At 29.9% G+C, this 15,498-nt stretch overlaps 1 protein-coding gene across 1 annotated transcript; it reads right to left on the bottom strand.

Moving 5' to 3' along the window:
- Window positions 1-302: 302 nt before the first annotated feature.
- On the bottom strand, window positions 303-4,751 carry LOC139877024 (sulfite exporter TauE/SafE family protein 3-like). The gene is made up of 12 exons (XM_071864431.1): window positions 4,341-4,751; window positions 2,973-3,132; window positions 2,654-2,854; window positions 2,486-2,550; window positions 2,178-2,205; window positions 1,966-2,051; window positions 1,803-1,889; window positions 1,661-1,711; window positions 1,330-1,551; window positions 1,148-1,241; window positions 619-759; window positions 303-388 (listed from the first exon to the last, which is right to left on the bottom strand). Exons 1-12 carry the CDS (start codon window positions 4,539-4,541, stop codon window positions 303-305), a joined length of 1,422 nt encoding a protein of 473 aa, XP_071720532.1. The 5' UTR covers window positions 4,542-4,751.
- Between the last annotated feature and the right edge of the window lie 10,747 nt (window positions 4,752-15,498).

Below are 15,498 nucleotides of genomic sequence, written 5' to 3'. Positions count from 1 at the left end.
AAGAGTTGGGATAAAAAAAACGTATAAGATCTAACGTGCACCGTTAGGCATCTTAAGGTTTCATCAAAAACCTTTCATCAGAAAGAACATCAACAAAGTATCAAACAAAATGCCATACCCATCAATGTATTAACATCTCTCCACAATAGCATAAATCAAGAGACATTTGAATCTAAGCTAGTGATCTTAGGCTATGCCTTTAAACAAGAGCATAAATAGCCAATTTACATATTTCACGCCAAATAAACAAATCATGATAACATTAAATGTTCACCAACGTTTAAGAAATGATTTACCCTATTCTAAACTTCATACTTGCAAAGATCCTCGAATCCCATATATTCATTCCGCTGAATTTTCCCGACCATGTTTGAAATTCCTACTCCACCTGTACAAACATAATTTTACATAAATGTTTATCAACTTGTCGATCATCTACTACAATCATATGATATAGTGTGCAACTATATCTCATGTCTAAAAATCTTAAACTGTATCTTTAAATTTAAAGTATATGACCAAAGATATTGTGTTGATATTCTATATGTTAATTGTTAAACATGTATTTTCTTTTTTCTGTAAATATATTTGATTTATGGAAATTAAGATATTGCTCACCTAATGATATTGCACTAACAAATATAGTGAAGGCGAGAATGAATATAATTAGTGAAGCCCGTCCTAATATCATAATCATCTTTCTTACGACATGTTGCCCTACGAAAGCAGCAATTGTTGCTACAAGCAGAAAGTAAGCAGCTGCCAAAATACAAAAAATAAATAAATAAATAAATAAATAAATAAATAAATAAATAAATAAATAAATAATAATTTAATGAAAATTATTTCAGTTAGTAAACTAACATTATGAATAAAATGTTTTAGGAGGCTTGATGAAATAAAAATAAAATAAAATAAAAAATTTAAGGGACCTTCGACCCATTCAACCCGTTTCATTTTCAGGTTATATATTAGTAGTATATTACCTATTTGGCTCATTGGAGATAAAACATAGCTCGAATCGACCCATACATAGATATATGGGTCAAAAATGTCACCTTTAGTCAGTATATGAATGAATAACGAAAATACTTTCTGGGTCAAAAATGTCACCTCTAGTCATTATATGAATGAATAATGAACTTACCATAAGGAACGGGGAACCGTTTTAGAAGGTAATATTCAACAACAGACATAGATGAAGAAAACGTCATTGCAAACGTAGCTGTGGCACTTGAAACCTACACAACCATATATCAATTCAAACTATCTTTTTTGCATTTTTTTTATAAATAAAAATAAATTAAAAAAAAAGAAATAGAAACTGGCCTGTGGAGGTACACCAAGTTCCAAAAAGAGTGGGCCCATGATAAAACCGCCACCTAAACCAAGTAAGCCTCCAACCATACCAGCTAAAACGCCACACGCGCAATACAAAACTAATTGTCCGATCGTAAGATTGGTTGATTGATCACCTTTTGATGATATAATTCTAGTTCCTCTATATAAGCTAACTGCCTCATACCCCGATACCCCAAAAGAAATAGGAACCTGCACAATTAGTTACAAGTTTTTTATATAATTTAATAGTTATAACTAAAAAAAAGAAAAGAAAAACAAAAGGATGACGAGCATATATGTGCTTTGGGTGAAAAGATACCTGTGATAAGTTCAGCAGCCAATACCATACTGAACAAGTAGAAGTATAATTCTGTCACAAACATATAATAAATAATAAGTTTATAAAAATAAGTATATAAGAAATTGAGAATATAACGAAAGAGAATAATGTTATCAATTACCTTCCCAATTTGCAACGCTAGGAATGAAATCCAAACAAAGACAAGAAGCCCAAGTTCTTTCCAACAAACATTCTCGAGGACCGTCACCTAAGAGGTTTACATATTAAATATTTTAAAACTCTTAAAGTTTCCAAAAAAAAAAATTTTAAAACAGTGCGTTTACCTCTTCTTTCAATGCTCGTTCGGGTTTCGTTTGGTTTCCGTTTCTAGGACCATCGGGTAGAATCTTGTATTCTGCCTCAGCACCATCTGTAGTTTCAATAATAAAGTAGTTAAAGTTAGCAACAACAACAACAACAACAACAACAACAACAACAACAACAACAACAACAACAAAAACAATTATGGTATGAATCGTGAGCTAAATGAACCTACCATTGCCTTCCAATCGCTTAGCAGCCTCCTGAAATGAGAAACAAAAAAAAAAAAAAAAAAAAAACAATTATGGTCAAGGAAAAAAAAAGTGACTAATTGACTAAACTATGTTAAAAGAATGCATCAGCCACAAGAGTGATTGTATCCATTCTATAAGTGGTGTTTACTCCTAAAAAAAAAAAAAAAAAAAAAACATCTTTTCATAAAACATGTATTTTTTGGCCATTGTATTAACAGTTTCTTTACATTATTAGAATGTTCCAAACACTCAAATAATCAACAACTTGAAAAATTATAATGTTTATTACATTTTTCATGATCGTTTCCTTGTTCCAAGTCTCAATTCCTCTGCAAAACGCCTTTGTTGAAGTACCTACAGGTTACCATTTATATATAAAACATCATTTTAACCAAAACCTTTAGGAAGTAACAATAAATAAAATATACAAAAATAAAGAAGCATAACATAACATTACCTATAAAAAGAACAATTAGCAAAACAGTAACCATCCAATCAGCAAATATAACATTAAACGCAACTCCAATACTAATTCCCAACATTAGCATCGGTTGTATAAGTAATGCCAAGTCATAATCAATAATTGGCATATCAAGTGTCGGATGCCTTAATTTGAGATTATAATAAACAGTTGAGGCTGCTGCACCCATTATCATACCTACAAAATAAAAACTTAAGTTATAAAATTAAATTCAATAACAAATTAATTATTAATTATTAATTATTAATTATAAATTATTAAATTATATATATAATGAGAACATAGTTAATGTTACATTTAGAAATGGCGGTTGCAGATTTGGGATCAAAGCCAATAATGAGAGTAAGCATTGGTACAAATATACCGCCACCACCAACTCCACCTACGCTCCCGAACGCGGCCCCACAAAACCCGATGAAGCTACCAAGAACAATTTTCCACCCAAATTCCATTTCCTATTAACCAAGTGACATGATCTCAACGTTAAATTTTATCTATCTATATAACAAATAGAGACCGATGCAATGTATTTGCATGTAAATATGTCACTACTTGACAATGTTTTCTATTTATGGTTAGGCACTTAAGCTAATCACCCTCTAGAAAAAATCATAAAACATGTAACCATTACTAAAGAGAAATATGGTCCAAATTCATTAAATTATCAATTCATTATTCATAATTAGATTTATGATATAATTGACAAGTTGACAACTAAGTACAGAACATGCTATATATGGTAATGTGAAGGGGTCTAAATACCTCATATTAGATATTTTAAATAATTGATTATTTTGAATAATATGTATAACAATAACAATTTAAAACTCGTGGTCAAAATACCTCTTGGGTGATTCATATAGTTTAATAATACCTTTAAGAATCTTATAACTTTATATTAAGTAGCTTAAGTAGACAACAAGTTTACACTATTAGTAAAAAAATGCTATATGCATATACACCTTTACTTCAATAACAATAAACAGATTCGAACATTAAATTGGAATATAATATGTAGATTCGTTGCTAATCCAACTTTTCATCTAGTAAATTTATCAATGGATCCAAGTAAAACTCGTGACAGATGAACATAACAGATAAATACGAATTTGATAACTAGAAAAAGAAACTTTTTTAGATATTTTTTAACAAAGCTTATAGAACAGAATCAAACTGAACACAAAATTGTGATTATTGTAACAGAATCAAATGATTTCATGCCTCATTTTAGTTTTATCTGTCTTCAATTTAACTCAAATCAAATCAACTGAAAGTAGCACAACCTGTATATTCATTTACTTCAAAAGTTTAATTTTGATTTCATGCTTCATTTTTGTTTTCTCTGTCTTTAATTTAACTCAAATCAAATCAATTGAAAGTAGCATAACCTGTAATTTTATTTTACTTCAGAAGATTACTTTTGATTTCATGGCTCATTTTTGTTTTCTCTGTCTTCAATTTAACTCAAATTAAATCAATTAAAAGTAGCAAAACATATAAATCTGTTACTTTATTAAACTTTTTTATGTCATTAAAAAGTGAAATTGAATATACCTGAATTTGCATAAATAGTACTATTTCATAAAACTATAATAATCTTAAGCTATTTTTACAAAATTCATAGTATCAAATATTACATATATATGTATGTATATGTACTTACAGGCCAAGTATGCTGATAACCAGATCCATTTGTTTGAAACAAATAGTTCGCCAACTTCTTAAAATTCCCCAATTTTGATTCATCTTCTTCAATTATTTCGTTTTTTTCTGCAGACACAAACATTGAAGCTACCACAATATTCATCATCATTATCATCACGAATCTCAAATTCCGCCATTTCTTCGCGCCAATTTCTGTCATTCGTTACAGGTACAAAAAACCTAATAACACAGGCGATATATTAAATTTACAATTGAACCACAATTTAGCGGTATTTTGTCGTTATATGTATCCAATTGAATTGAATGCTGAAAGAATTAATGAAGAAAACCTACAATTTGTAGATTTAAGCGATGCAGATGGACTATCAATATGTGTGTGATGTGATTTTGTGTGTGTTTTTTTAGGTGAAAGATGTATGTATTTAAATGTTGTTTTCAGAAGCTGGATAATATGTGGTCAAGAATATAAGGGTATAATGGTGTAAACTGATAATACTGGTATTTAAAAGGGATGAGTTGAAAAAGATTGTAATTTGAGTGTTTAGGTTTATAAGTAAATTAGTGAAATGACACATGAAATTACGGGTTTATTTAGACTATTTCTAACCCTGACTGTAATGTCTGAGGTAAATTGTGTACTTTTTGGTAAAAAAACGAGTTTTTTGACTGTGACTGTATTTGACTCCCATTAACTCAAAATGTCAAGTTTTTGTGTCAAATATTTGAAGGGTGATATGATAAAATCTGATTGAAAATTGGGTGGGTAAAAATAAATAAATAACAAAATGTTATAATTCAGTAGGCTTATAACTACCTTTAGTGGCCTGGTTCTTGACTGTAGACTAATAAATATATAGAGAGAATATGAGAGAAGTATGTATTTTATATATTTGAAGTGTGTATTATGAACTCATAACACACATATTTATACTCAAAAAAATATACTATGCAATATCTATAATAATAATAAAATTAGCATCCAATTATTGACTTTTATAACACTCCTCCTTGGATGACAATTTTATTAGAGAATAACTAGTACTGCCTCGTTAAAAACCTTGCTAAAGAAAACCCTTTGGGATAAAACTTTAGCTAAGAGAAAAAGAGTGCAGCATAGAGTTGACTCCCCCTCAAGTAGGCAACGCCTGAGTTGTTACATCTTCTGAACATGCCTCATGCCAATATTATGAACGTGTGTTCTGAAAATAGCAGTTGGAAGTGCTTTGGTGAAAAGGTCAGCAGAGTTTTTGCTTGACTGAACATATCTCATTTCAATCTGGTTGTCCTTAATGAGATTTTGAGTGTATGAGAAGAATCTAGGAGGTATGTGTTTTGTTCGGTCACTTTTGATATACCCTTCTTTCATCTGTGTTATGTAAGCTACATTATCTTCATAGATAGTTGTTGGACTTTTATCGCGTTCTAGTCCACAAGAATCAGTAATGAGTTGTGTCATTGATCTCAACCAAAAACATTCCCGGGTAGCTTCATGTAATGCAATCACTTCGGCATGATTTGATGATGTTGCAACAAGTGTTTGTTTTTGAGAACGCCATGATATTGCGGTACCTCCATTTAGGAATACATATCCATTTTGAGATTTAGCTTTATGTGGATCAGATAAATAACCTGCATCTGCATAACCAACCAAATCTTGTTTCGATTCGTTAGAATAAAATAATCCTAAATCAGTAGTTCCTCGAAGGTATCGAAATATATGTTTGATCCCATTCCAGTGTCTTTTGGTAGGAGCTGAGCTGAACCTTGCCAACAAATTAACTGCAAAAGAAATGTCAGGTCTTGTACAATTTGTAAGATACATAAGAGCTCCAATTGCACTAAGATATGGTACTTCTGGTCCCAGGATATCTTCATGATCTTCACAGGGACGAAATGGATCAGTGTCAACATTAAGTGATCTAACAACCATATGAGTACTTAATGGTTTTGCCTTGTCCATATTAAAACGTTTTTTAATCTTTTCAGTATATGTTGTTTGATGTACAAGTAAACCATTAGGCATATGTTCAATTTGTAAACCAATGCAATACTTGGTTTTTCCGAGATCTTTCATTTCAAATTCTTTCTTTAGAAGTTGAATGGCTTCATGGTTCTCTTTATTTGTACCTATGATATTAAGATCATCAACATAAACAGCTATGATCACATATCTGGATGTTGTTTTCTTAATGAAAACACATGGGCAAATAAGATTATTGGTATACCCTTTGCTTATCAAGTAATCACTTAATCGTTTATACCACATGCGACCCGATTGTTTCAACCCATATAAAGACCTTTGTAACTTGATTGAGTACATTTCTTTGAGTTTTGCATTGGTTGCTTCTGATACCTTAAATCCTTCAGGTATCTTCATATATATATCACTATCAAGTGATCCATAAAGATAAGCAGTCACAACATCCATGAGATGCATTTCTAAATTTTTAGAAACTGCCAGGTTGATTAAGTATCTAAAAGTAATTGCATCCATAACAGGAGAATAAGTTTCCTCATAATCAATTCCTGGTCTTTGAGAAAAACCTTGAGCTACAAGTCTAGCTTTATACCTTGTAACTTCATTTTTCTCATTTCTTTTTCGCACAAAAACCCATCTATATCCCACAGGTTTCACATCTTTAGGTGTGAGAATGATAGATCCGAAAACTTTTCTTTTATTGAGCGATTCAAATTCAGCTCGTATTACTCCTTTCCAATGATCCCAATCATGTCTATTTTGACATTCCATGACAGATTTTGGTTCTGGATCATCATCATCATTCATGATGTCATATGCAACATTATATGAAAATATCTCATCAAGATTTTTCATTTCATTTCGGTTCCATAATATTTTTGAATGTGCATAATTGATTGAAAATTCCGTATTGACATCATCAATCTCCTCTGCAGAAGGAGTATTGATTTGTAGTTCTTTTTGAACACTTTCTTTTACCTCATTATCAGCTGATTTTCTTTTTCGAGGATTTTTATCTTTAGAACCAATTGGTCTCCCACGTTTCTGGCGTGGCAAAGACTCAAGAATGACATTATTGCCATTTTTTGGAATTTCAATTCGAGCTGGAGCATTTGCTGCTGGTATATATGATTTAGTCACTCTTTTTGTATCTGTAAATACATCAGGCAATTTATTCGCTAGTTCTTGCATATGCATTATTTTTTGAACTTCGGTCTCGCATTCTTTTGTGCGAGGATCAAGATACATTAATTGAGGTTCACACCATGAAACATCATTTTCTTTATTTTTTATTTCTCCCCCCAATCTAGGGAATAATGTTTCATTAAAGTGACAATCATCAAAACGTGCTGTAAAAACATCACCCGTCATGGGTTCAATATATCTTATTATTGAAGATGTTTCATATCCAACATATATTCCCATCCTTCTTTGAGGACCCATTTTAGTGCGTTGTGGTGGTGCGATAGGGACATAAACCGCACAACCAAATGTTCTAAGGTGGGAAATATTTGGCTGATGGCCAAAAGCAAGTTACAAGGGAGAATATGTATGACTTGCGCTTGGTCTAATGCGAATCAATGATGCAGCATGCAAAATTGCATGGCCCCATACAGATACTGGGAGTTTTGTTCGCATTATTTCGCATTATCAATGGTCTAGCTATTAGCTGCAATCGTTTAATTAATGATTCAGCTAAACCATTTTATGTATGCACATGGGCAACGGGATGTTCAACAATAATCCCAATAGACATGCAAAAGTTATTAAATGCTTGAGACGTAAACTCATCGGCATTATCTAGTCTCACCCTTTTAATAGTATAATCAGGGAAATGTGCTCTCAATTTAATAATTTGAGCAAGAAATTTTGCAAATGCCATATTTCGACTTGATAATAGACAAACATGAGACCATCTACTAGATGCGTCTATTAGAACCATAAAATATCTAAATGGTCCACATGGTGGATGAATTGGTCCACATATATCACCTTGAATTCTTTCAAGAAACATTGGTGATTCTTTTTCAACCTTAAGAGGTGATGGTCTTATTATCAACTTTCCAAGTGAGCATGATGTACATGGGATAAGTGCATCATGAGGGATCCTTTGATCCGTCAATGGATGTCCATGTGTATTTTGTATTATTCTTTTCATCATTGTTGATCCTGGGTGGCCTAATCTCTCATGCCGCAAACTGATCATTACAGGATCACATGATTTTTCTTTAACTACCACATTTACTTCAGGTACATTTATATGTGTATAATGTAAACCAGAATGAAGTCTTGGTAGTTTTTCAATTACACGATTCTTATCAGTGATACTTAAATATTTTTCATTTTCTATTGTCACTGACTGATAATCATTTCCATTTTGGTATATGTCAGAGAAACTTAACAAATTTCTCTTTGACATGGGAGAAAATAAGGCATTATTTATCAGAAAATTCGTACCATTTGGTAACATGAATTTTGCCTTTCTCATTCCTTTTATTAAGTCTACAGGACCTGATATAGTATGTATAGTTTCTTCCGTTACTTTCAAGTCTGTGAAATATTTTTTAGATTTGAGTATGGTGTGAGTGGCACCACTGTCTGCAATACAAATATCTCCACCATTTGACTGATTTTTTACTCCAGCAGTATACATCATGAACTTCAAAAAAAAAAAAATATGAGAAACAAATAATGAGTACATAATTCATCAATATATTATATTAAAAACATGTTACAAACGATAGCACATAATAAGAAAATATGTAGTAAACTAGATATGGTGTAGATTGAAAATCTACAACCATTTATTTAACGGGAACATATAATAGGATATCTATATATATAGATATTAGAAATTTATTCATTAAAGTAGTTACAAGTTGGCTCAGTGATTTTTGTATCAAGGTCATCCACAAGATTTGCTTCTTTTCGTTTTCCCTTTAGGGATTCTTGATACCGATTAACAGAATGCTGATTTATTCGGCAGTTTTTAGACCAGTGGCCAATTTTACCACATCGGTAACAAGAATCTTCAACATTCTTTGAAGAGCCTTCTTCAACATTGTGATTTATGGGATTGCATGGTGTTTGGATTTTATAATTTTGTGGATTATTATTTCTTTGTCCACGACCACGACCACCTCGACCACGACCACCACCATGACCATTACCATAAGGGTGATTTCGAACATAGTTATGATTTTTATTATTGTTATGGTAATTTCCATGATGATGGTTTTGGCCAATATGGCCACGACCTTGTCCACACCCTCGTCCATGTGCATTTCTTCTTTTATTATTATTATTGTTAATAGCATTAGCTTCAGGAAATGCTAGCGCACCGGTAGGACGAGATTCTTGATTTTTCATCAGTAATTCTTTATTAACTTCTGCAACTAAGAGATAAGTTTGAAGTTTGGAAAAAATTTTATAATTCTGCAATCTTAAATTTTCTTGCACAGTTATGTTTGCAGAATGCATTGTGGAGAAAGTTTTCTCCATCATATCAGCATCACTTATTTCTTGACCACAGAATTGAAGCTTTGAACGGATCTTGAACATGGCCGAGCTGTATTCACTTACCTTTTTGAAATCTTGGAACCTTAGATTTCTCCATTCTTCCCTCGCAGCTGGGAGTAATATTTCCTTTTGATTATCGAATCTACTCTTGATACTTTTTCATAAAACATGTGGATCTTTGATAGTGAGAAACATATGTTTTAAGGTGGTATCAATATGTTTGCGAATAAAAGCAATTTATCTTGATCGGAACAAGTATTGTTTTCTTTTAAAGTTTCTAGAATACCCAATGATCCAAGATTTATTTCTACGTCCATAACCCATGATGTGTAGTTTGTTCCCGATACGTCTAAGGCATCAAACTCAAGCTTTGATAAGTTTGACATTTTCTATTTTCGGAAAGATGAACAACATAAATCATAATCATAATCATAATCAAAAAAAAAAAATTTCATAGACAAATAACAACATGAAATTAGAATTAGTTTAGATTCATAAGTAGCAAACAAAGGAATAATGGTATGATTACAAATAATAAAACCATAAGGGAAGGATAAAATATAGGTTCATCTAGTGGTGTACAAGCAACAAGGATGATAGCTATTATGACCAATACAGTAGGAAAAATCATCCTTGAGTTAATCATCTTTTAAAAAAAATTTGGAGAGTAGTAATTTGAGAAAATGAAGATTGATTTGTGAAAATGTGAAAACGGGGATGTTTAATTTATATTTGAAATAATAGTCGTTGTAACGTCGTCAATCAACCATTATGTACATATGACCGTTGTAACGTCGTTAATTAATGTTAACGATCGTTATGTTGCCGTTGTATTAAAATAATTTTAATAAAAGAATTTTATTAGTATAAATATGATTACTATAAAATACATTTAGTATAAATACAATGATTAAGAGAATAAACATATTATGCATAAATAATAAATTTAAGAATAAACATTAGCAGTGGCGGATCCAGAAATTTCAATCGTTGGGGGCGTAATTTTTTCTAAAAGATTATAAGATTTTTTTAATTACAACCCTTAGAATTGTCATTAAGAATTAAGTTAATGTAAAAAATGGTGGTACATAAGTTAGTTATTTCTAAATGTAATTGATTTTTGTTAATATATAAGATTTTTTTTCTGTTTAAATTCCTTAATGATATGCGGTTGTTTATATTAAGAATAAAATTAGAACGATCCCACGTTAATAAAGTTGTTTAACTATGAAAACGTTTATTTTTATATATTATGGTGTAGTAGTGCTTAAACCGTCTATTATTCATTTTTGTAATATTAATATTTTGAAGTTTATAGATAAAATGAATATTCAGCTAAACACGGAGGACTGTAAATGACATTTATTATTAAAAATACACTTGATGGGACACACACTTTTCTTCCCCAGCTCTTCCACACGTTGGTTCTTAAAATTTAATCAGTTTCCTCCATTAATGGTTTTTAGAGTTTTTTTTTTTTTTTTTTTTATTTCTACTTTTATAGCATACACAAAATACAAGTAAAAATTTAGGTCTTGAGGCACCGGGGGCATCTGACCCCGGCTGCACCACACTAGATCCGCCCGTGAACATTAGTATGCATGAAATAAATAATGATTAATTGCATAAGTAATCATAAATGTTAGATAACATAAATATAAATGTTAGTGAAGTTAATAAGAGTTAGATTACAGAAAATATAATTCAGGCGGTATAACCGACCATATATAACTTAAATAACATAAATATAAATGTTAGTGAAGTTAATAAAAGTTAGATTACAGAAATACAATTCAGGCGGTATAACCGACCATATATAACTTAAATAACATAAATATAAATGTTAGTGAAGTTAATAAAAGTTAGATTACAGAAATATAATTCAGGCGGTATAACCGACCATATATAACTTAAATAACATAAATATAAATGTTAGTGAAGTTAATAAAAGTTAGATTACAGAAATACAATTTCTTATCTAGATTAGAAACGTGTGCTTGCTTAGATAAACCTTGATTATACGGAGCACTTCGTGCTGATAACGTGTTATAATTTATTAGGCTTATAACTACCTTTAGTGGCCTGGTTCTTGACTGTAGACTAATAAATATATAGAGAGAATATGAGAGAAGTATGTGTTTTATATATTTGAAGTGTGTATTATGAACTCATAACACACATATTTATACTCAAAAAAATATACTATGCAATATCTATAATCTATAATAATAATAAAATTAGCATCCAATTATTGACTTTTATAACACAAAAAATATATTTAATAATAAATCATGATTGGTGGTTAATTTCGTCACCCTTCCATTAAAAATTCGGCGGACGCCCCTTTGTGTCAAACTTTGACGCCCCGTTAATGGCGTCGGGGGCGTCAAAGCCCATTCCACCTCATTTGACGGGTAAAATTGACGCTGCAATGAATAGAGTCTGCAACGAAACACTTTAATTATATGTTTTAGCTATTAAGTGAATGTAAATATTATAAGTGATCATTTAGTTGAATGACCCTGGAATCAAGGATTCTCACTAAGAAACTTGTCGTTGCTTTAAAATGAGACGTGTATTTTGCATACATATGTAACGTAATTAATCCCGTAAAAACACATATTTAAATAATAATAATAATAATAATAATTATTATTATTATAATAGTTATAATTATAATAATAAATAATAATAATAAAGTTTACATAAAAATTGAGTATTTATATTTTTAATATTAGAAATAACAAATGCTTCTTGATTTAAAAAAAAATTAAAATACAATTATTAAATAAAAGTTTTACAATATGCTTCAAAGTTTGTACATGTGTTCATGGGTGTTTGTAAAAGATTGTATAATTTATTTTAAAGTTTGTACATATGATCATTGGGGTGTTTTATCATAAGATTGTACATAATGCTTATAGTCAAGGTTGCAAAATTCGCTATTCGGGGATTAATCGGTCAAGACTTTGGAAGGATTAATCGGTAATTCGTAGATTAATCGGGGATTAATCGGATTGTACTTTATTAATTTTAATAATAAATTTCAAAAATTATATGTGTAAATATAGAAGAAAATCATAAACATAAACATATAATAGTCTAAATTTGTTAATTTTGTTCAAAAACTATAAATTTCTAGTTTAAATACATGTTAAAATGCTGACCAATTTTGACTTTGACCGACTTTGATTACCAAATTCGATTTTGACCCATCAATTGACGTTCGCTGATTAATTAAACGAATTTTGGAAAATCAGAACGGAATGCTCTTAAAAATGATTAATCGGAGATTAATCGGTGAGTAATCGGGTTTTTTGCAACACTGCTTATAGTATTGTACATATCGTCATGTGGGTGTTTTACTATAAGGTTATACATAATGCTTCAAATATTGTACATATGGTTAGGGGAGTTTTATCATAAGGTTGTACATAATGATTCATATATTATACAATTAACATGTTAATATTTTTATTAAATACAATTTTATTTTAATGACATCATTATGTGTGTTTTAGAATTTCTCTTTATTTTTGAATTTTTTTTTTTCAAATTTGGATAATTTTTATTTATAACATCATCATTATAGGGATTTATTAGATACTATAGAAGAGTCGTTAAATTGCATAAATATATAGTTTTTTTTTTACATCAGTTTGGGATCACCCAGTGGACTTAATCACACACGCGTTCATCTCACGTAGTTGTATAACCCGCCCTGCCCGGGAGGAAACCCGGATCAAATCGAGGGCATGGCCGGTAAAAACCCCCTCCCTGCTGCCCCCGCATTAAGCGAAAGGCGACCTGAGTGGATATTTCGGGTCAGGGATAACATTGAGTGCAATATATATATATATATATATATATATATATATATATATATATATATATATATATATATATATATATATATATATATATATATAAACTATAATCTAATTCTTACTTACATTCAATGTTGTAAAAAACCCGATTACTCGCCGATTAATCTCCAATTAATAATTTTTAAGAGCAATCAGTTTCGATTTTCAAAAATCCGTTTAATAAAACGGTCAACGTCAATTGATGGGTTAAAAATCAAATTTGGTAACCAAAGTCGGTCAAAGTCAAAAATAGTTACCATTTTAACATGGATTTAAACTAAAGCTTTATAGTTTTGGAGCAAAATGAACAATTTTAGACAATTATGTTAAAGTTTATTCTTATATTTATGATTTTTTCTATATTTACACATATAATTTTTATATTTCAATGTATAGAGTACAATCCGATTAATCTCCGAATTGCCGATTTATCTTTTCAAAGTCCCGACCGATTAACTCCGAATACCGAATTTTGCAGCCTTGCTTACATTACTTACATATTACTCCGTACATACTAAGAAGGTAAACTTTTATTATATGCTTAATTTATGTATGTAAGAGAAAAGTGATGAGTAATAAATAAAAAACAAAAATGTAAATTAAGAAAAAAGTAAACTGTGATGGTAATACTTCTAATATCGTGTATTATGTGTACAATACTGTAGTTCATTATATCCCAAATTAGTAAATATGTGTAGAAAACGAAATAAGAAAAACAAAATATGGTCTATATAGATTTGCAATCAACAAACTCTAAGCATTTTAACATAAGTTCATTAGTAACCTGATGAAAAATAAGCGTATAACTTTTGAGAATCAAATATTATAATATAAATTAATTAAAATTAAATATTATAATATAATTAATTAAAATTAAAATTAACATAAGTTCATTAGTAACCTGATGAAAAATAAGCGTATAACTTTTGAGAATCAAATATTATAATATATATTAAAATTAATATAAATTAAAATTAAAATTAAAAAAAAAAAAAAAAAAAATTAATATAACCCAATAATCGAATATCACAATCAAAAATCTACAAAACTAAATAAATTAAATGAAATAAAAAGAACTCGGGGTTCTTCCACTCAAATCGATTTTTCATTCATTTATAACTGAAACAATTTAAAGAATCATAACCAAACCAAATGATGCAATGTAGTCACTACTAATACCAATACCAATTCACGTAATGATTTCAAAATTGTATTAACACAAAAATATATACATGCAAGAGATATAGAGATGAAAAATCATAAAATATCATATATCATATATTGTATTATAGCAACAATAAAAAAGTTAAGATGTTGAGCATATATCAAAACATGATAAATATAGAAACAGAATTGGAGTGAAATAATACTCCTTGGGGTGAAATAAGATATTAAAAATCGAATCCTAGGTGTATTTTAAAGGTAAATCTTGAATATCCCACTAATTTGAGAGTTGATTAGCTAATCTCATCTCCAAACTAATTAGGATTCTTTTTATTACCTAGTCAATTAAATGGATGTGATGCCATAAAAATTATTGAGATGCTAATAGAATGACACGTCGGAAAAATGGTGATTTGTCAAATAAAGTGGTATGGCACATAAGGATATGTTAGATAGTCTTTTAACACATAAGGATATGTTAGATAGTCTTTTAATTATATAGGTAGATAATATATAATATAAAAATAAGTGTGTTCAAAACAATGTGTTAAGGTTTACTTCTATCCCATATTACTCTATATAATAACTTTAATTGGTAACATATCTAAGAGCAATCATTTAATGATAAA

This window comes from Rutidosis leptorrhynchoides, chromosome 11, assembly GCF_046630445.1.
Source record: "Rutidosis leptorrhynchoides isolate AG116_Rl617_1_P2 chromosome 11, CSIRO_AGI_Rlap_v1, whole genome shotgun sequence".
Lineage (NCBI taxonomy): Eukaryota > Viridiplantae > Streptophyta > Magnoliopsida > Asterales > Asteraceae > Rutidosis > Rutidosis leptorrhynchoides.
Note: the sequence above shows the minus strand (reverse complement) of the source record. Positions and strands in the feature narration are given on the sequence as shown.